The sequence below is a fragment of the Pipistrellus hanaki genome, assembly GCF_964339955.1.
Source record: "Pipistrellus hanaki genome assembly, chromosome: 14".
NCBI classification, from domain to species: domain Eukaryota; kingdom Metazoa; phylum Chordata; class Mammalia; order Chiroptera; family Vespertilionidae; genus Pipistrellus; species Pipistrellus hanaki.
This window is the reverse complement of record NC_140516.1, coordinates 17,351,743-17,376,175: the sequence shown is the minus strand read 5'-3', so window position 1 is coordinate 17,376,175 and position 24,433 is coordinate 17,351,743. Positions and strand designations below refer to the sequence as shown.

General features: G+C 51.9%; 1 protein-coding gene across 2 annotated transcripts in view; it reads left to right on the top strand.

The window, feature by feature from the left end:
- Positions 1 to 10,922, top strand: part of COL13A1 (collagen type XIII alpha 1 chain) — a 78,608-nt gene extending 67,686 nt beyond the window's left edge. For both annotated transcript variants that reach the window (XM_084903703.1, XM_084903704.1), the window contains 3 exons: positions 4,878 to 4,964; positions 8,644 to 8,682; positions 10,693 to 10,922. In XM_084903703.1, the coding sequence (XP_084759829.1) occupies positions 4,878 to 4,964; positions 8,644 to 8,682; positions 10,693 to 10,695 (129 nt within the window). In that variant the 3' untranslated portion in view covers positions 10,696 to 10,922. The remainder of the gene's footprint in view (positions 1 to 4,877; positions 4,965 to 8,643; positions 8,683 to 10,692) is intronic.
- The last annotated feature ends 13,511 nt before the right edge of the window (positions 10,923 to 24,433 follow it).

Genomic DNA, 24,433 nt, shown 5'->3' with positions numbered 1-24,433 from the left:
AGCATTGCCATTCCTTGATGGGGGTCACGTGCCCAGCTCTCCCTACGGTGCCCTGATAATGGGCCCCGAAATGATGTTTTTACATCCAGCGTTGCCTAGTCCTAGCAAACTCTGAAACAGGCATCCCAGGCCACTGGTGAGAGAGAAAATAAATCCCAGTTCTGAGAACACGCAGAAAACTATTGTAAGCAGCCAGCCCGTGCACAGCCATTATTTCTCTTGGAAAGCGTCAGCAGGACTAGGAAATGACTCACACCTTCAGAGGCCCCCAGCTCTCCCTTTGGTTTCTGCCAACTTCACCAGGACACAGTTACCAAATGCCCACAGCATCTACAGACACGTCATGGTATGTGACACATGCCATGTATATGACACATGACATGCTTGGATCCAGAAGGGACCATTTAATTCCATCTGACCAAGAGATGACCTTTGAGTTCCTTTCTAGAATATCCCAACAGCTGCTCATCACAGTGAGTCTTAGTGTGACCCACGCCCCCTAACAGGGTGCATCTTCTAGGGCAGGGGTGGGGAACGTCTGGGCCCGCAGGCTGTGTAAGGCCCCCAAAATTATTCGGTCTGGCTCTGCCAAGGCATGGGAGGTGAGCTAATTAAATGTTTGACCAAATATTTTTTGGTTATTTTTAAGCTGATGTTGTATGGCCCACGGATGATGTTATAAATATCCAAATGGCCCTTGACAGAAAGAAAGGTTCCCCACCCCTGTGTAGGTCAAAAGATGCAAGGATCTTAGAGGTAGAAGAGGAGTGAGAAGGACCCATGGAAAAACAGGCCCAGCACGATGATAAAATGCACTGAATCCCCACAGAGCTGAAGGCAGAGCAGGTGGGCTCCAGCTGAGCTTTGAATGCTGGTGATCCTGATCATGAACAGAAAGTGCCAGAATCTGTACGCTTAAGTCTAGCACTCACTCCAGCCTCTTTGACTTAGGAATGTATTTTTAGAGCACATCTATATCCCTAAATTCTCCTTTCTGGCAGCTGGCCCAAAGCAGCTCGGTTTGTCCCATATGTTTTATAAACACGGGGGAGCAGGAAGAGCTGCCCGTATGGACTGTCCGTGGGAAGACCGAGTCTCGAAACCCCTGGAATAGACAGACCTTCGCCCGGAAATGTGCTGGCCTGCTAACGCAGGCTGGGAGGCCCACCTTCATTGCTGTGGCACCCAAGAATTTAGGCCACTAAAAAAATTGATCATTCCACCTCCTCGTTGGCATACTAACCTCCTTTCTAATTTATTTCTAACATGTTCTGGTTTTCGTTAGTATAGTCAATTAAAACCTTTTAAACCAATTTCTTAAGACGTCTTCAGTTGGCTTGAGGCACTGAGCTATTTGAGGGCTGCAACACCAGCCCACGTGGCAACTGTGTGGTTCCAGAGTTGGGGGCAGGGCAGGCAGACGCCCTTGTCACAGATGGAGGGGAGGTGGAGGCTGGAGGCGCTGATGTATAAGCACCAAGGCCACTGTATGAGGCAATAAGGCCCCAGGAATCAGTGGGAAAATATTTCTTATTCCACCTCCCCTTACTAAGATTTTACACGCTCTCCCTGTCCCGGATACAAATTAGCAAATGTCACTTAGTCAAGTCCAGAGAGCGGTCACGTTGCTTGAGCCTTCTTTTGAGTGTGGCAAAGAGCCCGTTGGCTTACTGGTATTCCCCAGAGCCAGTTAGCGAGTCAAGGAGCAGCTTATTCTCTCCCTGCAAGAGATGTGACTGTCAGGATGCCAGAATGTCCTGGAAAGGTCCCCTTACACCTCACCTCCTCATTCAGACCTCCCTGTGCCACCGCCCTCTGCGGTCATTGAGGGGAAGCGTGAGGGCTTGAACACAAAGCCTCCAAAACAAAGAAGGTCCAGGTAGAATCTGCACAGCGGCTAGGGCCAGCTTTTATTCTGATGCCCCGGAAGCTCAGAATTAACACTTCGGTCTAGGTAAGAGGCAGGAAGGGCTACTAGATGACAGTCTGGTTAGAAGTCCCATTGTTGCTGGAGATGCTCAGGCCCTTGCCCACCAGGTGTGGAGGGTGTCTGCCTGTAGGGATGCTCCCAAACTACCCCACATGCTGGGGCCCATCGGGAGTCCCAGTGTTCCATCAGACGGCGCTGCGTTCTACCGGACGGTGGCCTGAGATGCAATCTTAAAGCGCTGCTCCTTCACGTCCCGCCAAAAGGTGGTGCTGAGTCTCTTCCCATTCATGGAGGGAGGAAGGTCCTCGTGGTGTGGGCAAGGCTCAGAGCCCCCAACGGGCAGTTTTCTGAGGGGACACACCTGCCAGTGCAAAGAACGTTCTGTCCTTGTCACTAAGGACACCTTCTGTCCCTTCACAGCCTTGTGAATTGGGCCTAGGAGCCACTTTGAGGATGAAAAAGTCCATCAAGGATAAAAGGGGCTGTGAATGTAGCACATTGGGCACCAGGACAATTGGGTATGAAGGTAGAACTGCCTGTAAGCCACAGCCAACTGAAAGGTCTGCGCACATGTAGTGGGGCTACTGTCACTCTCCGAGATGCACCATCTGGGATGTATGTGCATGCACATGTGTGTGCCTTGTGTGTGTGCACGTGTGCATGTGTCTACCTGTGTTTGCGAGTGTGAGTGTGTGTGTGTGTGTGCACGTGTGAGTGTCTTGCTTTCCCAAGCCCCCTTGCCTCCTTACTCTCTCTTTGGCCTGGGCCTGCCTCTTCCTTCCTTTACCTCCTCAATATGTATCCCCCTATATTGCGCACTACATTATAACAACCCCATCTCCCGCACCCTGTCCCTTTCACTCCCCCAGCTTCAATTTCTTTCCTCTAAAATCAGTGGTTACATCTGCATTTATTTTGTGTGAGGGACCCTCTGCAGCTGGCTTTATCTGCCTTCCCCGTTCCAGCTGGAACCCCCTCTCTGCCTCGGCCTCACTGGGAGCAGGAGGGTGTAGGCAAAGCTACTGCTCTAGTGTCTCCAAAGGGCACCCGATGTAAAGCATTCCTTGTGCCCTTAGAACAGGATGCCCCTAATGCAAGTCACCCATCCTACACGGCAGGACCAGCACGTCCCCATCACCACAGGCCGGTCACCGGTCCTCCGGGAAACTGCCCACGTTTACCCTGGCCCCGCCCAAGGGGCGAGGGAGTCTCATCCTGAGGAAGCTCACGTGGGCTTCCTCCCACAGCAGGGGTTTGCTTGGCCACTGTACGGGGGCTGTTCACGCCACGATGTTCTCATTGGGAGCGACTCAGAGCCAATGCGATTCTGCCTGGTAGGCAGCACACATGCCCTCGTAAACCGTATCGTTTTCTAAGTAAACATTTGCATTTTATTTTTATTTTTTTTAAATATATTTTATTGATTTTTTACAGAGAGGAAGGGAGAGAGATAGAGAGCTAGAAACGTCAATGAAAGAGAAACATCGACCAGCTGCCTCTTGCACACCCCCTACCAGGGACTTGCCCGCAACCAATGTACATGCCCTTGCTCGGAATTGAACCTGGGACCTTTCAGTCCACAGACCGACGCTCTACCACTGAGCCAAACCGGCTTCGGCAAACATTTGCATTTTAGAAAACTCACTCAGAACAACGCACTGGCAATCACAGGGAAACCTCAGGAATCAAGAGATTTAAGGAATTTCCAAAGATCCTGGAAAGCATCAAAAACATTCTTCTCCTCTGGCTCCCTCCAACAAACCCCTACCCTTCCACTACAGGAGCACAGTGGACATACGAGGCCATGCCTTATACTAGCCAACAAGAAACAGTAATTGTCGTCATCAGACGAAGCAACTACCATTTACTGAGCATGTACCATGTGCCAGTATTAAGCACTTCACATACACAAGGGCCTCCAGTACAGTTTCGAGGCAGGTGTTATTATCCACACTTTACAGGTGAAGCAACTGAGGCTCAGAGAGGTTAGGTAACTTCCCAAGGTCACACAGCTGATCACAGGCAGAGCCTGCGTTGGCGGTGAGCTTTTGCTCTGACCAATGTGCCACCCTCCTTCGAGGCCTGGGGCCCTGAGCCACACTGTGGAAGCCTTAGACCATGGCAGGGGACAGGCGTTCCCAAAAAGGCTCCCGGAGGCACACCTGGCCCTGCAACCTGTGAAAATCCAAACTCTAATTCATTGCAAAGAATCCCCCACGGCCTTTCTTTAAACAGAGAGTCACTGTGGCACATGCAAAATGGGGTTCACCTGAGAAAGACAATGCTCACTGGAGCTTTTCAGACGCAAGGGAATTCCTTGAACCGACTTGCCTGTGTACATATAGCTGCCTATGGCTGCAGACCGGGATGGACAAGAGACACAGAATGGAAGGACCCAGCTGAGAACCAGGGGTTCATATGAGCACAGGCTCATACATGCACACATGTGCACAAACATGTACATGTACACATTCATACATGCTGTGTTCACACACACGACACCAGAGCTCTAAATAAAAATTACCTTGCTTCCTAATAGAATATCAAAGGGATGAAAACCAATTGGGGCAAAAGTGGTCAAGCCAAAATCTTTCAAAAATGGACCCTCAAGTAGAAGGAAGTGAGTCCCCCCGTTTACACTCTGGGCTCAGAATTAACAAAGCTTCCCTCCAGTATCTTCCATCTGCGTTTCCTCCCACCTCCAACTCCACCTCCGAGCCCTCCTGCTCCCAGGGCTCCCTCACCTCTCCTGCCCCCCCCCCCCCCCGGTCCTTAGAGGGGTGGCAGTGAGTGCTGACCCCAAATCCTATTGGGGAGACCATCCTGATTGAGAGCAGCTATTTTCCCCTCTTTATTTTTTCCTATGTCTATCTCTAACCTTAACACATGAATGATCCTAACGTTTTGATGTTGTTTTTTTTCTCTCGGACTAAACTATTATTTGCAGGGGGAGAGGGGGAAGAAAGGCTCTAGAGGGCCTAAAGGGGATAAGGGAGACCAAGGAGCGCCTGGATTAGATGCCCCCTGTCCGTTGGTATGTCTTCGTTTATCACTTGCCTTGTTCTGGTTTCTCCCTTGAGGTGTGCAAGCTGGAGACGAAGAAGGCAAACGCGCTCCGATGAGAGCGAATGCCTGCACTGATGCTACCAAACCTCCCTGTGCCTGTGGCCCGTGGAATGCTTGCCTGCCGTCGGCGTGGCCTTAAAGCCACAGCTGCAAGTCATTCTGGCTAAATCCCTCTCCTTTGAAGCTGCAGAACGATTGATGTGTGGATGTGGAGAGACCCGAGGAGAGGGGTTTGGGGAAAGGCCTCCGTGCTTAGCTCCAGGGTGGCTGTGGCAGCCAGAGCAGCATTTGTGAGCCAGGCGTTTGCCTTCTTCGTTTCGTGGCCACCTGCGCAGCCAGCGGTTCATGCTGGTGGAATCCTCACCCGATCAGGATGCAGGACCCCCAGGTTGGCGTCTCCTGGGGGCACCCTGTGCCCCCGCTAGGCAAAACAAGGCCAGAAAAGTGGCTTTTAATACACAGACTCCCAGCGCCCACCAGCCACCCAGCTAAAAGCTGCAGATCAGCATCAGGAAGCAAGCTCCCCCAGGAAGCCCTTCCAACGGGCCAGTAAGAAATGCCTCATGGCTCATCGGCCGGCCTCTCGGGTGTCTTTGCAGCCCGTTTGAAGGTTCCAAAACCTCTGACGCGTGGACAGGGAAATTCATCTGCATCCACTGTCAAGGGAGAGGGGGCTGCTGGCCATGCGCCAAAGCTAAACTCTCCTGGAGGCCAAAGGGAGAGTGAAGGTTGCAAGTAGGAGATGCACATCGGCTGTGGAGGTCCTGCATCCCGGGCCGGGTGCGATGGGGCCTCTCGGCTCCACCATCGGAGCTGGCCAGCGTTGACCTGAATAACCATCGTGGTTGGTTTTGTGAACAGGGACACCGAGGTTTTAAAGGAGAGAAAGGGGAGCCGGGGTTACCAGGGCTGGACGGACTGGATGCCCCGTGCCCATTGGTATGGCATCACCCTTCCTTACCTGCATGGCCACTTTGGGCTTCCCCACGTGTGTGGTTCATGCCTGCGTTCCTCCCCACCATCCTCCATGCATCCAGTCTCCACTGCCCACCTCTCCTCTCTGTAGACACCAAGGGTCACCGGCCTCGGCTGCACCCGCTCTTGCATGCAAAGCTTGCCTGGATGCTTTCTTGGCCTTGTCCTGCAGCTGCCTCATCAGCACGTGTCCTTAGTGTGGGCCATCCCTGCCCACCAAGCCAGCGTGGGCTGTGCCTGATCCTCCTCCCACAACTGCTTCTAGACAAATCTGCTCCCAGAGAGAACACCAGGACAGTGGGTTCTCTGGGCAGGCTCATAGGAAAGGGGACTTCTCTTCCTTGGCACCCCGCCGTTAGCTCAGCAGGCATGGCTGAGCGCCTGGCACAACGTGTGAGACAGAGGTCCGAGTCCGTCCACAGCCTCCCTGTGCCAGCATCTCACGATTCGGCGGGGTAGGGGGAGACACTCTTATAAACACGGGGCACACTGAGAAGGAGGTGTCCTGGCCGTTGTATCGGCTGCCCTGATGACTGCCATGGAGTGGGGAGGGGGTCAAAGGTCAGGATTTTAGACCCTAAAGGGTTCGTCCTTTTTTGCTTAAGTCCCCAAAGACCCTCCCAGGGTTTCCCTTTCTTTCATCTGAGCTGGTTCATCAGTGAACCGTCTGGAAGAGCAAGAAAAGGTTGAGAATGTAGTTAAGGAAGAGAAGAGGTGTAGGGGTGGGGCATGTCCCGGACTAGGGCAGCAGTTCTGCTCCCAGCAGGCCCAGTCCCTCCCTAGGCGGGACCTAGAGAGCCATAGCATCTTTCCCGCTTCCTGCCAAGGACACAGATCAATCAAAGCTTCCGGTTCTCCTCCGCTCACACCCCACCCCCCTGCCGAGGTAGGAGGCCCACACTCCGCCTGGGGTCACACAGGAATTATCTTGGAGCAGCAGAAAGAAAATTATTTAAAAAATATGATGTGTGACCTGAGAGATGACCATAGCGCCCCTTCAAGGAGCTTTTAAGGCCACCAACAAAGGTGAACAGTACAAGCACACACAGCAGCATGCCACCTGTCCCCTCTTCTCAAACCCTTGCTTGGCCCTCACTTCCCACTGGCCTGGCCTGTTGAACCCGAGCATGCGCCATGCCTGGGCACCTTTCTCAGCTGTGGAATGTCTGTCCCTCTGATCAGCCAGGTCTCTACCACATCCTCCCACATCTGAGCTCCTGGAGTTCCGCCAGCCACAGCCTGGCCTCCCTGCTCCCCTCACACTTTGCCCTTCTCCTCACCTGCCCCACCCTCTATCCCCCACCCCCGCCACCATCCATGTGCCGAGGGGATGCCACTGTGGCCAGCGGAGGCTCCTCTCCCTTCCAGAGTCCGTGTGCAGCGGCACTCTGAGGCGGGCTGGGGAAGGGGCATGAAGTCGCCATGAACCCTGGAATGCACCACCTCCCCCTGCAGACCCTCCCACACCCAGAGGGGACAAAATGAAGGTCGTGTTTATTTGGCCCTTAATGCAAACTAGCATATTCTCCAATAACATCCCGTGTTGAGGTGTCATGTGTATTAATCTTGCTGTGGAAGTGCACCTAACTCCCCTCCACTTCTCGTTGCTGTCCCCTGCACGGTGTTATTATGGGTGTGGGGGCAGGGGGGCGCTATTGGTCATGGGTTTTAGTACAAGATAACTAGACTTTAGGCCTCCATGCCAGCTGGCCACCTGCTGAACGGAAGGTGAGAGGTTTAGGCACCGAAATGGGTGGATGAAATGTGTGTGGGGCCCCGGGGGCTCTCACACAACCTCCCTGGGGCTGACCCCTGGCTCTGGGCCCCTGAATCTCAGTGTCCATCTCTTCCTCTGCCCTGGAGCCTGGAATTCTAGCATCTGGGCTTCACTTCTAGTACACGAGGACTGAGAACCAGATCTTTGCCCTGGTCCAGCCTCCACTCCCACCTTGTCTCTCAGAGGTCCCTAGATTCCCCCGGGGTGGCCCGAGAGGCACCGGGCCCCAGAGATGGGACACCCCAAGGCTGCTGGTGCCCCAGGGGTGCCTCCAGCAAAGTGAACAACAGTGCACAGTCCTCCCCATCCGGCCACTGCATCTTCTTCACTGCACTGAAGGCCCCTCAGAGCCATGCCCCTTTGTGCCCCGCCTCCTTATTATCAGATGGGAACTACCTACATCTCTTCCTGCCACTGCTGAGAAAGAGAAAAGAATAAGAGAATGGGAGGATGGGGGGCTGGGGCAGGGGAGCCTTGGCAGTCATGTCCTGCAGCCCTGCCTTCCCCAGGCTTCACAGAGGAGGAAGCAGGCTGCCCGGTGCTGAGGGACCCGGCCCTGAGCACGCAGCTCTCCCTGCAGCCAGAGCAGAGAGCAGGCGGTTCTTCCCATGGCTCTCAGGTCGCCTCTGCTCACCGACCCTCTGGCTAGAACAGCCCCTCTTGGGCTCGCACTGTAACTTCATGTGACCTGAGCCCATGGGAACACAGATGGACTTGCTTCCTGCCTCCTCCAAGGCCCTGGCCGGGAGGAAAGAGGAATAGAAAAGAAATAGACAAGAGCAGGCAGGGGCCGGGTCCCGGCCAGCTACCACAGTGTGTGGTCCTGTGGCCCCGTCCTGCCTGCTCAATGGGCCGTCCGGAGAGTCTGAGCCGTGTGCTTCCTTCCTCACCGCAGGGCGAAGATGGCTTACCAGTCCAGGGCTGCTGGAACAAGGTGAGTCTTCCCAGCGGCTCACTGGGCCTCGGGCACAGGTGTCCTCGGGGCGCTGTCTCCACAGCGCGATAGGCACGCACCATTTCATCCGGGGCCTTTCTGCAGGAGAGGCAGTAGACGTGGGTCGGAAAAGGGCCAGTCCCAAAGGCAGGGTGCCCATTAGACATCCCACGCACTGCGCACACTTGGAGAACATTCAAACATGCTTCTTAAGGCACCAGCAAACCCCGCGTATGGAATTTCCATGCAGCCACGCAGACGACATCGGTGTGCTTTGTGTGGTTAGTGTATACAGTACCTTTTCTCCAAGGAGCTCTAGGCCTTGTTTTAAAATTAGTTGTCATTAGCTATTCTCTTAGTGTTCATCTGAGGTCATTTGAGCCACACGATGACATTTATCCAGATGTAAGAAATCTGAATGTCTTAAACTATAAATCCACATGGCTTCTATCCCTCCACGGACAGCCTGGCCGGCTCACCGCTCGGCCCTTCCCTTGCATGTACGTGTCAGAGCTTCATGCTTCCACACAGGAGGCCTGCGGCCCAGGATTCCTAACACAGAGCTGTCATCAAAGCCATCTGACCTTAAAGGGCTGGGCCCTGGCACACAGCCGTCTCGCTCAGCCACAGCCCCCGCCACAAAGAGCTCCCCAGCCGGACCCGGGCCATCGGTTTACTAATCCAGAAACCTAGCGCAGTCCCCGGCAAAGATGGCACTGCCATGCTGTCCCCCCACAGCCGGCCTCCACCTTGCCCCCATCAAAGACTTTTCTTCGTCACAGGGCTGGAACCCCCAGCCTGTCCCAGAGTGTGTGCTTAGCTAGCCCGGTCCTGTCCCCGTGGCAGCAGAGTCATAGGACAATGAGCTAAATATGCTCCTCTTTGCTGAATGCCCAAATCCCATTCGTTCGTGGGATTGGGTAAAAGTAGTGAAACCAAGACCCCAGGCCCATGGTGAAGCATCTACTCGCCCAGGTACCTAAACACCCTCACCGGGGAGAGAAAGTTCAGCATCCCAGGCCAATGCCTCCCCAAGAATCTGTCCCTCCAGCTGTGCTTCATCATCTGGCGAGTTCCCCCAGACCCGTGGTCGGCAAACTGCGGCTCGAGAGCCACATGCAGCTCTTTGGCCCCTTGAGTGTGGTTCTTCCACAAAATACCACACCCTAGGCAGTCTATTTTGAAGAAGTGGCATTAAAAGAAGTTTAAGTTTAAAAAATGTGGCTCTCGAAAGAAATTTCAATGGTCGTACTGTTGATATTTGGTTCTGTCGACTAATGAGTTTGCCGACCACTGCCCTAGACCTAGTTACTGCTCCACAGAAGCAGGTAAGAGGTGTGCTGAATGAGATCCCTTGCCCTCTCAGAGTAGGATTTTGTCCTTCAATGTTGGTGCTGATGGTTGGGGACTAGAGATGGTTGCACTTTGCAGGGGATGAACAGCCACTCTCCAGAGCAGTGGTTCTCAACCTTTCTAATGCTCCGCCTGACCCACAGGTTGAGAACCGCTAGTAGCGTTGCCTAAGACCATCGGAAAACACAGATATTTACATTATGATTTCTAACAGGAGCAAAATTATAGTTATGAAGTAGCAACAAAAATAATTTTATGGTTGGAGGGTCACCAGAACAATGCGACATTAGAAAGGTTGAGAACCACTGCTCTAGAGCTACCGTGTCTTGGAAGAGCAGCTAGAGAGCCTCCTGGCTGTTGGTTCCTATCCTAACTTCAGTCTGGAATGGTCAGGAATTCAACTGCCCAGCCTCCAGAGGCAGCATAGACAGAAAGTGCCCTCTAGTGGCCAGGAAGGGGAGGGACTGGAAGGTGAAAGTGGTTTCCCACCCTCAGGGGGCAGACTGTCAGAACCAGGGTTTGCCAACCCCAGTTGCCCATCCAGAACGCCCATCCCACCCAGGACAAGCTCGCCCTCCTTTCACACAAGCGGGATAGACACCCAGAGGCCCCCTGGCACTAACTGTACGCTGTTTTGTGTTTGTTTTTGTTTTGCAGTGATGCCTCTAACCTGGGATTGGCCTGTGTGTGTGTTTGTACATAGAATATTTATTTTTATACAGTTTTTACTTTTGGAAAGTGCCCAAAGTATGATGCATCTTTTACAGATTATTAAGGAAAAAAAAGTAAAAACCTGCATATTTTGTACAGAAAATACCATCCTCTCTTCTTTTGTTTACAAGATGTTTTGTATACGTCTGTGACTCTAATACACTTCCTGTTTCTGAGATGGTCCCATGTTTGCATGATGTTTGTGCACACTTATTAAGTATGGAAACGTAATAAATTATTGTGTTCTGCTGCCAAAGGGAGCCAGCCAGCACGAAGGTGCTGGCTCACCCACGTGTGAACCCACAAAAACATGAAGGTCCGTGGTGTTTGCCAAATCAGGTGTGTCTACATCCCTTTTAATCTCATACAGATTTTCGTTATTAAAAAAAAAGTACAAAGAAACATAGCAGTTCATGATCCTGATTAGTCATTAGACTAAAGACCTTATTTCTTGTGAAAGCAGAAGGTCCCAGAAGCAGGGACACTCTCGGATGTGACATGTTTTGAGCTGTCTGTCAAGTCCGACAGGAGGGAGGGGACTCTGTTCAGCGATGTTTTCTGTAACATGTTCCCCATTCGTGACGGTGTCATCTGAGCACTTAGGGTTCGGTTGTGATGAATGCACCCCCTCGCTCCCCCGCGGCCCCAGGCTTGCTTACCAAGGGCTCTTTGCTCCTTTTGTTTGTTGGTAGTGTTCTGTTTTTCTTCCTTTGCGCTGGGCCCTAGTATCAGCCATTGCTGGCGGTGGCCATGAGTTGATACAGATCTGCAAGGTCCACCCACAACTAGCAGTTGGAAGGTGTGCCTCGGCTGCCATTTCACTCCAACAAAGAACAGGCAGAAAACGGTCACAAATCTGGGCCAGAGTGGGTCCAACTGAAGTTGCTTTTGTCTTTTCAGAAATAGAGTTTGACTGCTGCCTCTTCATAGCACCTTGCCTAGTAGATGTCTCAGGAAACCTGCCTTCGAGACCAAAGAATTAACTGGTGCAGCACACGAGTTTGTTTTCAGATGCCTTACAACGTAAACTGGCGCTTCTGAAGGTCTTGGCAATAACACACTACTTGAGTCTTTTAAACACCCTCTCATTTTGCTTCCATTTCCACTTGCCTTTGTAGAAAGTGCACAGGCACACTTACACTCACACCTGTCCACACGCAGCCGCAGGATTGCTGCATCGGTGGGCTTCACGTCGGAGACCCTGCTGGTGAGGCGTCACTCACTAACTCCTGCGTCAAAGCTGCCCAAAGCCGGGGACTGTGCCAGCATTCTGTCTCTACATGTCCACTCGGATATAGACAGCTTCCTCCTCTGAGTCTTGGCCTCCTCATTTGAGAAGTGGAGTAGCCCTTGAACTAGAGCTGACCTCCATGGCCACTCAATGGAGTCATCTGCTCCTCCCCACGTGACAGAGCATGAGGGCGGGGCCAGGCCCACGCCTCCAGCTGGCACAGGTGCTTTCCCACCGAGGGCGAATGACGGGGGCAGCGTTTTCCGGGTAACGCTGACCAGCTCCGATGGCCCCGGCGGGCCAGCCAGCCACTCGGCACAGCCAAGTACATTCAGGGGCTGAGAAAATATTTTCGTTTTCATTTCTTTTTTTAAAATATATTTTATTGATTTTTTTTTTTTTTTTTTTTTTTTTACAGAGAGGAAGGAAGAGGGTTAGAGAATTAGAAATATCAATGAGAGAAACATTGATCAGCTGCCTCTTGCACACCCCCTACTGGGGATGTGCCCACAACCAAGGTACATGCCCCTGACTGGAATCGAACCCAGGACCTCTCAGTCCGCAGGCTGACGCTCTAACTATCCACTGAGCCAAACCAGTTAGGGCTTTCATTTCTTTTAAGAAGAAAAAATGAATATGTAATCATGAGCCCAGGCAGGGTTTGACTCCCCTTCCAATCAGAGCAGTCATAAAATATAATGTATTTTCTATTTTACGGAGGGAGCAGCCCACTGAGGCCCTGCCTCGTCCTGAGCTCCATGAGCTGAGCTCTTCGCCTCGATATGCCCTCCTCACCGCTTTCTCTGCCTCCTTGCCCCGTCTGAGATCCCGAGGATCTGGCGTTTCTAGAGCCCCTGCCTCATTCTCTTTCAGTCCTGCTCAGAGCAATGAGAACCCACTGATGATCCCAGCATTCACTGGGAAGCTTCGGATACTGGGATTCTGTGTTAGCTGAATCCCCTTCAGGCCAACAGAAGCCTCTGACTGTGCTTCAGTCCCATCGTTATTCATTTGCTTATTACCCCCACCCCCAGCTAATACCACGAGGGTTTGAAGTGGTATTGCAATAGTCTATAATAATAAAATCGTAATATGCTAATTAGATGAACAGCCGGACAACCTTCTGGACATCATTCCAGATGTCCTTCCAGACGACCTTTCGGACGAAGTCTCAGCGGCAGAGGCAGCTACCACAGTGGGCAGGGGCTGAGGCAGAGGTGGTCAGGGATGATCAGGCAGGCATGCAGAGCGGTTAGGGGCAATCAGACAGGCAAGCGGTTAGAAGCCAGTGGTCCAGAATTGCAAGAGGGATGTCCTGAGGGTTCCTGGATTGCAGGAAGGTGCAGGCCAGGCTGCAAAAATTTCATGCACCTGGCCTCTAGTATAGTTAATAAAATAGAAATGTGTGCAAAGAAAAGTTGATATTCAGAGTCAAGGAAAGTAAGTACAGAGGAAGTGGCAGGAAACCCCAAATAGGTGAGTAGCTGGGGATCGAACTCACGCCAACAGCCCAGTGGACAAGGGACCACCAGGTGCTGGGAGGAAGCACAGCTGCAGACAGAGGGAAGGATCAGGGAAGGGCCGCTCAGGGGTGCAGGGCAGAGAGGGCTCACAGAGGTGAAGACACTCTGGCCCTTTTGGGGACGTGAAGCCCCTCCTGTTGAGACCTGCCAGCCGGGGAGAAAGCCATGAACTGAGCCCTGCTCCGTGGGCCAAACTACCGCCCGGGGCGATGTGCTCTGTGGCCTGGCCCTGAGAGTGGCTGCCTCCTCTGGTTCCCTCCCTAGCCCATGCCCTGTGCCCGGCACTCTCCCTGGAGACGTGCAAGCACCTGGCTTGACAAAGACTGAGCCAGTGCCCCGAGGGTGACAGTGGCTCTCACCAACGTGTGCCTCTGTAGTCATGTGAGCCAAAAGGAGCTCCCCCTCACACACACACACATGCACACGCACACGCACACCACGCCCCGGCTCAGCCCCCTGTGCTTCCTCCCTGCCAGGCCCACGCCGGCCTCCCTTCCCGGGCTCTGCCTTCACCCGGCAGAAGGGAGTGCCACGGACATGAGGAGAGTCAAGTTAGTCCACGAAAAAGGTGGGCACTGGCCAGTGAGCTGGGAGGCTCGGCTTCCAGTCCTTTCTCCACCCCCCGGAGCAGGGCAGCTTACACCAGGGGCCAGGGGTCCTGAGTGTCCCGTGAGGAAGCTGTCTTGGGTGACCTCTGACTCCCTGAAACCTTCAGATTCCACTCACCACTCAGCTCCTGGCAGCGTTCCGGACCCTCCCCGAGAGCTCCTGGCTGCGATGCGGTGATGCATGGAGTTGGCACTGCAAACCTGTGTGGCATGAGTGCGCTTCCTAACTAACCACCAGCACCCCGAGGGGCCCTGGCCACCCAGGAGGTGATGGGTCAGCGCCCCCAGGGCAGGCCTGGTGGCAGAGGGTGCCTCTCACATTGGCATCTGGCTGACGAATCCACCAGAGACGGAGTGCTTAACGAGGACACAGGCAGCCAGCACGCCGGCATGAAGAGAACACAGCATGGCCAGAGGGACCAGAGACCCCGTGGGCCCAGCAGGGATTCCCAAGCAGAGAGGGAGGTGCTGGCTGACCCACAGGAAGTCCCCTCCTCTGCCTCATTCTCCTTTCCCTGACAGCATCTTCCAGCGAGCATGATCCTGGGCCGCACTCGCTTCTCGAATCAGGGGACGGCAGATGGGATTGTGTTGGAAGAAAGTGGGCAGAGAGGGCAGGTCCACCCTGGGAGGGTGCTGGACGTATGCCAAGGTCAGCCAGTTCTGTGGGATCACCCGGCCCAGGAGGCACCCCCATGTGCCACTCACCCCCGGGGTTCTGTCTGAAACATCCCCTTCTCTATACCTCCCCAAGGGCCAGAGTCCATGGTTAGTGGCCAAGAAGTGAAGCCGGCCAGCCCCGACTTGGGGAAGCGCCTTTACCCGGAGGAGTGAGAACACGGAGCTGCCCCTGGATGGAGGGGCTCCAGCCAAACCTTTCCAGGAGGTGACCAGCGGGTGACTGCAGGAGAGCACGGCTGTCTGCCCTCTGCAGGGGCCAGAGCCCAGCCCGAAGAGCAAGGCCTGTGCCCTGTCTCCCTGGCGGTCTGCTGGGGCTTTGCCGGGCCCGCCGCCGGGCCCTCTGCTGTTGCTGCCGTGCCAGGGCGCTGGGACGCCCGTTCCTCATGGAGAACCACATTTCTTTGAGTAACCTCTCTGAGAAGGAGCCACCAGGCCCTGACCTTGGGCAGCGTCCACTGGCCCCGCCACCTCTCCCAGCTCCTTCTCCACAGCGTTCCTCTAACTCCCTTGGGTGCTGCCGCCGTCAGCCCTCGGACTCCCCGGGCTTTCCAGACGTCACCCGCTGAGGAGTGTTCCAAGCCAGTAAAGCAGAGGGCGTGGGTCTTCCAGAGGAAGACACAGCGTTCTTTCCTGGGTTGGAACCCCGGTCTGGTCCTCAGGGCCAAGGGCCTTGTGCGTCCAGTCTGGTGCCCTGGGATGCCCCGGCCGTGACTGAGCTGGCACCGGTGGAGAGGCAGCAATCTACATACAGTATCCTCAAGGGGCTCTTGAATAAACCATCTTCCTTCAGCAAGATTGTCAAAGGGACGGTGCCTGGAAATTCGCCGCCCGCTGCCTGCCTCCTCCCGTGGCCACCGCAGGCAGACCCCCTGCCGCCCGCTTCTCCCGGAGGGTGGCGGTATTCTCTTGGTCAGTCCAGGACGCTTTGCAAGTGAAGGAGGCGCTTAACCATGACGCCCTGACAACAGGAGTCAACCTGGCAAACCAGGAGGCAGGGTCACAGTAACCATGACCCGACACACCAGCCCTCTCCCGGCCCCCAGGCAATGACTTAGGGCTCCCCAGACCTACAGCCGACTTAGGGGGGCCTGGGAAGTCGGGGCCAGGTGCTTAGAGTTGGGGAACAAAGGTAAACACCCCCTGTTCTCACCTCCAGTCTCACCTGGTGGGGAGTTAAGACCAGAACTCACATGACACCTGCACTGAAAGGGAAGGGGGACAGAGGCGGCAGGAACAAGGGGCAGTGGGTGATCTTGAATCGCTCGCTCTCCAAGGGATGCCTCTCTCAGACAACTCCACACCGGGGAGCTGGGTCTCCAGGGCCCACGTTCTCACTTTGAATCCATAACATCTTCTCTCCGCCCTGTAGGCTACAGAAAACGCATTAGAACTAGCTTACGGTGTTTCCCATTCAGAGTGTCTGGCTCACAAAGCTTGTCGATCGCAGTCCCACCTTCACAGACAGCTCCACCTCTCTCCCTCCTTGGCTGTGTGTCGGAAGTAGGCACAGCAGCCTCTTCCCCGGAGCAGGAGTAGTTCATCCAGGGTTTCGGACAAACGGCACGGGCCCATCTCAGCCCCCTTTGGGGACACGGGTGCATGTGCATACCTGGATGTAGCAAAAGTCATGCTGATGGACCCGGGTGGTGATCCAGACATGACGTGGGGCACAGTGGGTACCACTGGCCTTTTTACAGCCGAGTTAACCAGCTGCCCAACTCTCCTAGCCTTCCCCGGGGCACGGGAGAAATGGAACACATCCTTCATGACAGGACACACAAGTGGATGGGCCTGAGGACTTGCGATGACTCACAGAATCCTGGACATTTGTATACAGTCAGAGGGTTTCCATCACATGCCAGCAAGCCGCCCGCTCTGAACCAACAGCAACCGTCGAGGAAGACAGACCCATCACAGGCCCCTTCTGAGAGAGGCCACCGCTGTCCCCGGGCTCTCTTCCCTGGGAGCCGTGCAGTGGAACCGCCTGGGTTTCTGTCTGATAAGACATTTTTCTTGCACTCCACTCATTCCAAAGACCAAGTGTTTTATTACAACGTTGGCCAAAATAAATGTGCCTGCAGTGCCCTCCGCCAGTGGGAAAGCACTCTGGCCCGGAGGCAGGAGGCCAGCCCGCAGGGGATGGGAAGACATCTCCGAGATGTGACTGGGCACGCCCACGAGAAGCGCACTGTACTGTACGAAGGTTGGACAACACGAGGGCTCGTGTTCACTGTTCTGAGAAAGCCTTGCTTTTCATAGACAAACCTCAGTTCACTGGAGCAACTTGAAAAAATGGTTCATGAAAACTTCTGGCAAAATCAGGTTCCAAGGAGGCTCTCGTGTGTGCACACAGAGGACCTTGTTGACAAACGTTGTGGACGCCGAATGACGCATAGGGAACGGTGGCTGATCTGGGGCGGGACATGCGGACTGCCCTGGGTAGTTGCTTTTTAAAACTAAAGTCCATAACCATCCAGAGGGCCTTTTAGTTCTTTTCCCTAAAAGAGAAAAATCGGCAGTTTTTAAAACCTTGCTCTCTCTGTATTTCTGGTTGAATGAGAATGTTTCCCTCGTTGGCTCCAGCAGAAGATGAGTGTGTTTGTGTATCCCGGGCCTGCTCCCACCTCCCAGCAGCCTCCCGCCGCCCTCATCCTCCCCGCCTGGGCCCTCTCCGACATTGCGGGCGAGACCCCAGGTGGTCCATCTTTCACGTTAGGATTTCAACAATCATCCCTTTAGTATTTCAGTAGAAGTTCTAGCTCTTTGACAAAAAATCGTCCTGCAGGAAACTTCAGGGCAGTTCATCGGGGTTTACATGTTTTCTTGGTGTTGTTTTTTAAGTGATTTTCAGAATTGTCTAAGGAAGGTCAACAGCTTGTCCCATCTGCTTGTATGGAGGAGGTAGGAAAAAGGTTTCCCAGAGTCCCTAGATGACAAAAGCACTAATTAATTACCTTTTTCCCTGGAGGTAATTATTTTTGGGCTGGACCTGTCCATACAGTGGATTTTTTTTTTTTAAGAGAACATTTACCTGCATATAGTTTGTCAATGGTTTAAGTTGTTCTATCATTTCTGTCTTAATGTCATACAAGATATCTTCTTTTTGCTAACTGTTACATTTTTCCTATGACTTTTAAAAAGTTATTTCTCTTGAGCTCTCCTCTGGGTCAAAAAGTGCCTCCTGTGAAGGCAACCTGGTGCTTAGCCCCGCCCCTCACTCAGGTATCCCCCCAAACACACACAAACACACACACACACACACACACCATGCCCCATCCTGACCCCCTCCGGAGCCCCTTTCTCCCAGGTGCTGGTTACCGAGGAGAGGTCATTTTCACCCAGGACCTATCCTGGGCAGTGGCTGGTCATGGGGGCGTCATTTTCCCATCTCCCACCAGGCCCAGCAGGTGGGGAGAGTTTAGAAGGTGCCCACCTTCTTGCTGCTTTCCCAAAAGTTTCCCAACACCTCTTCGCTCTCTCTGAGCCCAGAAGGATCAAACCCCCAGCCAGGCCAGCAGCTCAGAAAGTCTTCCGGCCATCACTTTTTTTTTTTAGCTCCAACCCCTTCTCCTTATGGCACTCCCCCCCTGAGAGCCTCTCACCTCCTTATCTTGCATCTGCCCTTGTTCCGTTTGTTTATTTTTCAGTTCTCCCTCCATCTACTCTCACTCTCAGACCTCTTGGCTCCCTCCGTCCTTGTCCCCATCTCTCGGTTCCATCCACTGAGCATTCATCCAGCTTGTTCCCTGAACAAGCACCTTGGGGAGAAAGATCTGCCATCTCTTCTGACAGTTTTGTTTTCCGATCACACACTCCTGGCGACTCCTATTTAAATAGAACAGATGCATGCTTATCTTATTCTCCCCTCACAAGAAGAGAAACGCCCACTTTTGTTTTGGTGTCTATTCTCAGCCTGGTAAAGCATCCTTATGAAGAACGGCTGGTGAGAAAGTGCTTTGTTTCCTTTGTGTTTTGGTTTCAGGGTCACAAGCACAGTCTCCAGGGTTTCCTACTGGCTTTAAGTTCCATGTGTCCCAGCAAACTCCTTAGCACAGACCCCGGAGTGCCGCGTCTCCGCAGAGGGCAGGGGCTAGCATACAGAGTGTCTTTAAAATGAAAGGGTGAGACTGAGGGTGATAGGCGGTGATTCCATCATTCAGTAACCTCTTGCTGATTTCTGTGGGTCAAATGCACTTTTCCTTATGCCTGTCAGGGGTTGGCGTGTTCTGTTTTCACCGCACACGTACTGCTTACTTCTGATTTAAAGGTGTTTTCTGGCTCAGGCCTGAGTTGATAAAGGCCCCTCTTCCCCCCTCCGCCACCAGACCTGGATGGGAAACTGCAGTGAACAAGGAAGAGCTAAGGTTCCCTGTGCTGGTTCCCCTCCTCCCCCGCCCCCGTTCCTGGATCGGTGGGGTTGAGGTGAGGTCTCTGATGTGATGAGATCTTCAGAGAAACCCAGTGCCAAGTATTGGTTCCATAAAATAGAGGAACTAATCTTTTTCTTAAAAACCAACTCTTGCTTCATAGCTTAGCCAAAATCCAAGCGAGCCTGTTCCAGGGCCTTCCGAGACCCTGCCCCCCACCCCTCCCCCCCACCCCCAAAGACACCCAGTGTTTCCTTCCCGTGAATGAGCAGAGCTCTGCAGGGTTCCCTCACCCGGGCCTTGGCGGTCAGTGCGTGCTCTAGAATGACCATCTGTCAAGAACCTACGTGGTTCTGTAGCTGTCATCTGGCTGAAGGGTTTATCATGTCTGTGTTGGAGGGAAATCAACGCCTGTGTTTTATGTGCTACTGGAAGGCACTGGCACGGGTTCATGCAGGGGGACATGGGGGCGTGTCTCTGGGAATATGGTTCTGTGCAAATTAGACAAAAACATGCCATGCAAACCCTCACCAAGTATGAGTAGAGGCAGCACAGAGCAACGTTTCTCTGTACCAATTGGCCGGGAAATATGGCATTACCTGGCACACAAACTCAAAGGAGCTGGCTGGTGCTGTATCGGGGCACAGCCTTCTGTCCCCCGGCCCAAACACTAACCTAATCATAAACCAAGATGTCTCCACGTTGGAAGCAGAAGACAGCTGTCTCCGGTTTAAGCTTTCTTTTCTGAAGTAGCCTCTCCGAAGTTTTCCGGTTTGAACTGTCCCTCCCCGAGTCCAGAGGCACTCGCATTGGCTTCTTCAAAATGCAGGTGGTTCTGACCATCAGCGCTCCAGCCCCGGCTTGTCCACACCAGGCGGCTGGCCGTGGCCAGAAGAGGCCTTCCTGGGGCCCGGGAGACCTGGGGCCTCGAGCTTCTCCTCCAGCCTCTGAAGCGCGTTCTACTTTTGATGTGACTCAAGAGCACGATGGCTGTTGTGAGCTTTCCACGGTCCTGCCCTCCCACTCAGTCTCTCACTGATGACCGAAGGCACCCCTTCTGGGCAGCTCCCTGCGCCTCAGTCCCTGGCCTTCCTCCAGCAGCCCTCTGCACGCCAGACTCCACGGAGCACCGCGGCCTCTTCCATGGACGATCTGAGAAAGGCTCCAAAAATGTCAATGACTCCATAAGAGCTTTCTTTTTGAGAAAGATTATAGAATCTTATATTTCAGGGATTCCATAAATAAATAAAAAATTTAAAAAAAAATGTCGTTTTACCAGAAAAAACGATACTCAGGGCGAGGTACCTGATTCCCTTATCCCCAGCACTTCCTCTCTGCCCAGCTGAACTAGCAAACTTCCACAGCAATTCCAGGCTGATCTGCCCAGCCAGTTCACTGCAGCAGCTGGATGTTATGCGTGTGTTACCTTTCCACTTTCATGGAAGCTTTTTATTTCCTTGCTATTTGGCACAGTGTTTAAATGCACAGTATTTTATTTCCGTATCGAGTTTGATAATGGGACAGTTTTTCTTGCTTCTCACAACTTCCAGCTAATTTCAGGAATGTTTAAATCTTACACACCCATTGTATAGATGTTGTGCTGCAGCTAACTTTATATATGTAAATACCTCTTGACATATGTTGGTGTTTTAAGTACTGTCTTTTATTATTATTATTATTATTGTGACCCTTATCACTATTATTCTGTTATCATTCTTAATTTTGGAGATTTTTTTTTGGTGCACTCAATTTATTTTTCTAATCACCTTTGGTATTTGGAAGGCTGATGATGGCTTAGGAAGACATAGGAAAGTGCTCTGCGTAAGCAGGGAGCAAGCTCTGAGAGATGCTGACATTAAACGATGGGTTCTTTTAAATGCTACCTAAATGCTTTTCTTCCCATTATCAGGTGCTATTTCAACAAAACGTGTTTCTCTGTGGATTATCATGTCCTTCCCATTTCTGACTTTGATTTTTGTTATCCATGATTCAATTAGCCATGCCTGAACATACCAGGCCAAACATAGCTTTTTCCCCCTTGACAGTAGAATCTCATTTCATTTCAATAACTTCCAGGCTAAAAGGGAACCCCAGGGAAAGCATCCCAGGAGGCTGGGGTTTGCCCGAGGACCTACGAGCAGATGGCTTCACAAGTGGCAAATGTTTTTTGAAGTAGAGAGCTGAGCCCCCAGCTAACCCATACCCACATCTCTTTGGAACTGCCTGCCCCCCACTTCAACACATCTAGGTAGCCTGCAACCAGGAATTCTGAACACCTCCATCCCAGCCAGAGGGGCACCAGGTAAGGGCCCTGCCTGGGGGTCAGAAGATCCAGGTTCCAATCTCAGTTCTGCTACTAATGCACTAAATGTCAACCCTGTCTGGGACTTGGCATTCTAAAGAGCAGCGCTAGATATTCTTCACACCTGGAAAATTCTGTATCCATGCAGCTGAACAGATCAGCCTGTTTCTTACTACGTAGCTTCACTACTCCCAAATGGGGAGAACTTTAGCAAATGAGTACAACTGCCCCTTTAAGTAGAAGGCGCTGCCATCTGGAGACCCACAAGGGCCAAGGGTCCGAACCACAGGGATGGAATAGGTATCCTAGGGATCAAAGGTGAGCCCAAGATAGTGGTGTGGAGAGATTAATTACTAATTACACCAAACAAGGGCTCTCTAGGAGAGACCATCAAGCTAAAAAGATGAAAGAGAAACAGGCTCAATTAGCAAAATGGTCTAGCAACAGTTAGTCTAATGCACTTTGACGTGTAAGGGGAAACGTAACCAGAAAATTCTCTGCCGGAATTGTGGTCCTTACTGAGTGTGTCCTAGAGTTTTCTATGCTTTTTTGTACTTAATATCTATGGTGTAAATATGTTCTGATGTAAATACTGTAAATATGAATTATATATTTTGTTTCTGTCTTTTCTAAAATGGAAGTTGATCTAAGTAATAAATTATAAATCATCTACATCTTGGTTTTTGGAGAGTGTGTGTGTGTGTGTGTGTGTGTGTGTGTGTTTGGAAATTATATACCTTTACTTTAATATCTTTCAGAAGGGTAGGAGTTTCATGATTAAAGGAAACCCTCATTCCTCACTAATGGAAGTAAGATGGTGCCATATAAAGAGGGAAAGATTAGGGGTCAGGAGAGTGGGTTTTAGTTCTGACTCTTTCATTAACAGATGTGGAACTGACTAAGTCACTTAACCTCTCGGAGCTTCATCCAAAAATGAAAACAGCTGTCACAGTTGTTTTAAAATCCAAAAGGTAACAGCTGCAAAATACTTTGAAAGTTAAAAAAAAACTGTACTCAAAGGAATGGAATTATTTAATCTTAATTTTCATTTTGTCATTTGGTTGGAAGGTGGACATTTTTACATAAAATTGTATTTTGCTTGAATCCTCTTTTGAGACAAAGCGAAAAGAAATGGAGTGTGAAGTTAACTTTTCCTGTCAGTACTTAGTAATTATTTTATTAGCTTTAAGAGCATTTAGGGAAGACATGCATTTCAAAAATAATTTTTTTAATATTCAAACTTTGAGTATGTTCTATGTTAGACGCCAACATTTCTTCATGATGACTAACATCCCATGAAGAAGACTTTTACTGGGTCAGAAAATAATCAAGTGGCCTAGGATTGACAGGCCTAGGTCACTTGATTATTTTAAAGTGGGCAGAAACCCCAAGAGATGTCCCTCTACTGTGGAGCCAAGGAAATCCTGCATATAACTCTGTCACACTGAGCAGTACTCTCGGATCCTTTGTAGGTGACCAAACTGAAGGCATCTAATTCCAGAGAACACCACGTGAATAGCTGGTTGCTTCCCACTTCGACAGACCACAGACCTCCTACCATGTCTGAAGAGAAATGAGCCTTAAGATTGTCTGTACCCACCTCGTCTTTACAGAAGAGTCTGAGAACTTTTGTGAGTCACCCAAGATCACTCAACATCATGTTTCCTCCAGCTCATGGGGTAAGCAGCTAGGGACAGAGGGAGGGCCCTTTATCCACAGGCCCTTCTCTGGAGCTGTGGTCCCTCCCTCTCTTCCTGCTGTTCGAGATGGTAGGCAGGTGAAAGGGAACTTGCATTCATCTTCAGTCACCTACGGCCACTGTCTTCAGATGAAGGCATCAGAAATATAGTCATTACATGGGACCGTTTGGAGGTCTGGCTGGGGGGATATGGAGCAACAGCAGAGAGGACTTTTTGGACACTTTAGACCACATGTGTCAAACACAAGGTCCGCGGGCCAAATCCAGCCCCCCAGGCCTTGCAATGTGGCCCGCACCGCGCTGTCATCACTGCACTCCGCTGTCAGTTTATGACATTGTCAGTTTATGACTGTTCAGTAAACCATTCGGCCCGCAATTTAGGCTGGATTTTAGATTTTGGCCCCTTCTCTGATTGAGTTTGACACCCCTACTTTAGACAAAACAATATCGAGTCACTGTGAGCCATGACCACTGTCAAGTACTATGTCTTGACATGGGAACACCTTAGTAGAGGACCACAAGTCTGGACACTTGGATAAGGACTCCAACTGGACCCCATAGGAGTGGGACCTCCACCCCTTTGGGGCTGTAAGAACTCAGAGCTCTGACCACACAACACTTGAGCTTGGCTGTACCCGGGGCCACTCTCAGATTCCTGCCGGACCTACACGCCACTGGACACGTTCCACCACTGTATCCACCTGGCTTGAGGGGGACACCTACCTGTCCACCTGAGGATGCGGCCAATGACTGGAACTCGCTCTGCTCACTTCTATCCCGTAAGCTCCCCGCCCCCTGTGTGTTACCTGTGTGTGGCTCAATTGGCCTCCTGGGCCAGTCTCCCCCAATACAGTTGGCTGTGGGAAGACATAAACATGTGTGAGTGGCTGCTTCCTGGGACACTCCTTGCTCACAACAGGGGGGCTTCTAAAAGTTAAGGCTTCTCCCTCCGCTCCTCTTTTTCTGAAGAAAAGGGCAGACTTGCCAACCAGGAAATATGGATACCAGGTCTCGGTCTGCCAAGAACTGTGCCATTTCCTGTTCTGAAATGCCTGCACTGGGGTGAAACATATAAAGAGCCTCTTCTATTTCCAGTTTCCTGACATTTTCTGTCCTACTGCCCTCTCCTACCACCACCAACTTCTATCAGCTCCTGGCTGCACATTTGGTTCAACAGGTAAGTACTTTAGATTTGTAGTCCCGTGATTTTAAATCAATAAACCCAACAGGGCTGAAAACAGCATCCAAAAAGAAAAATAAAGGTCTCAGCTGTGTT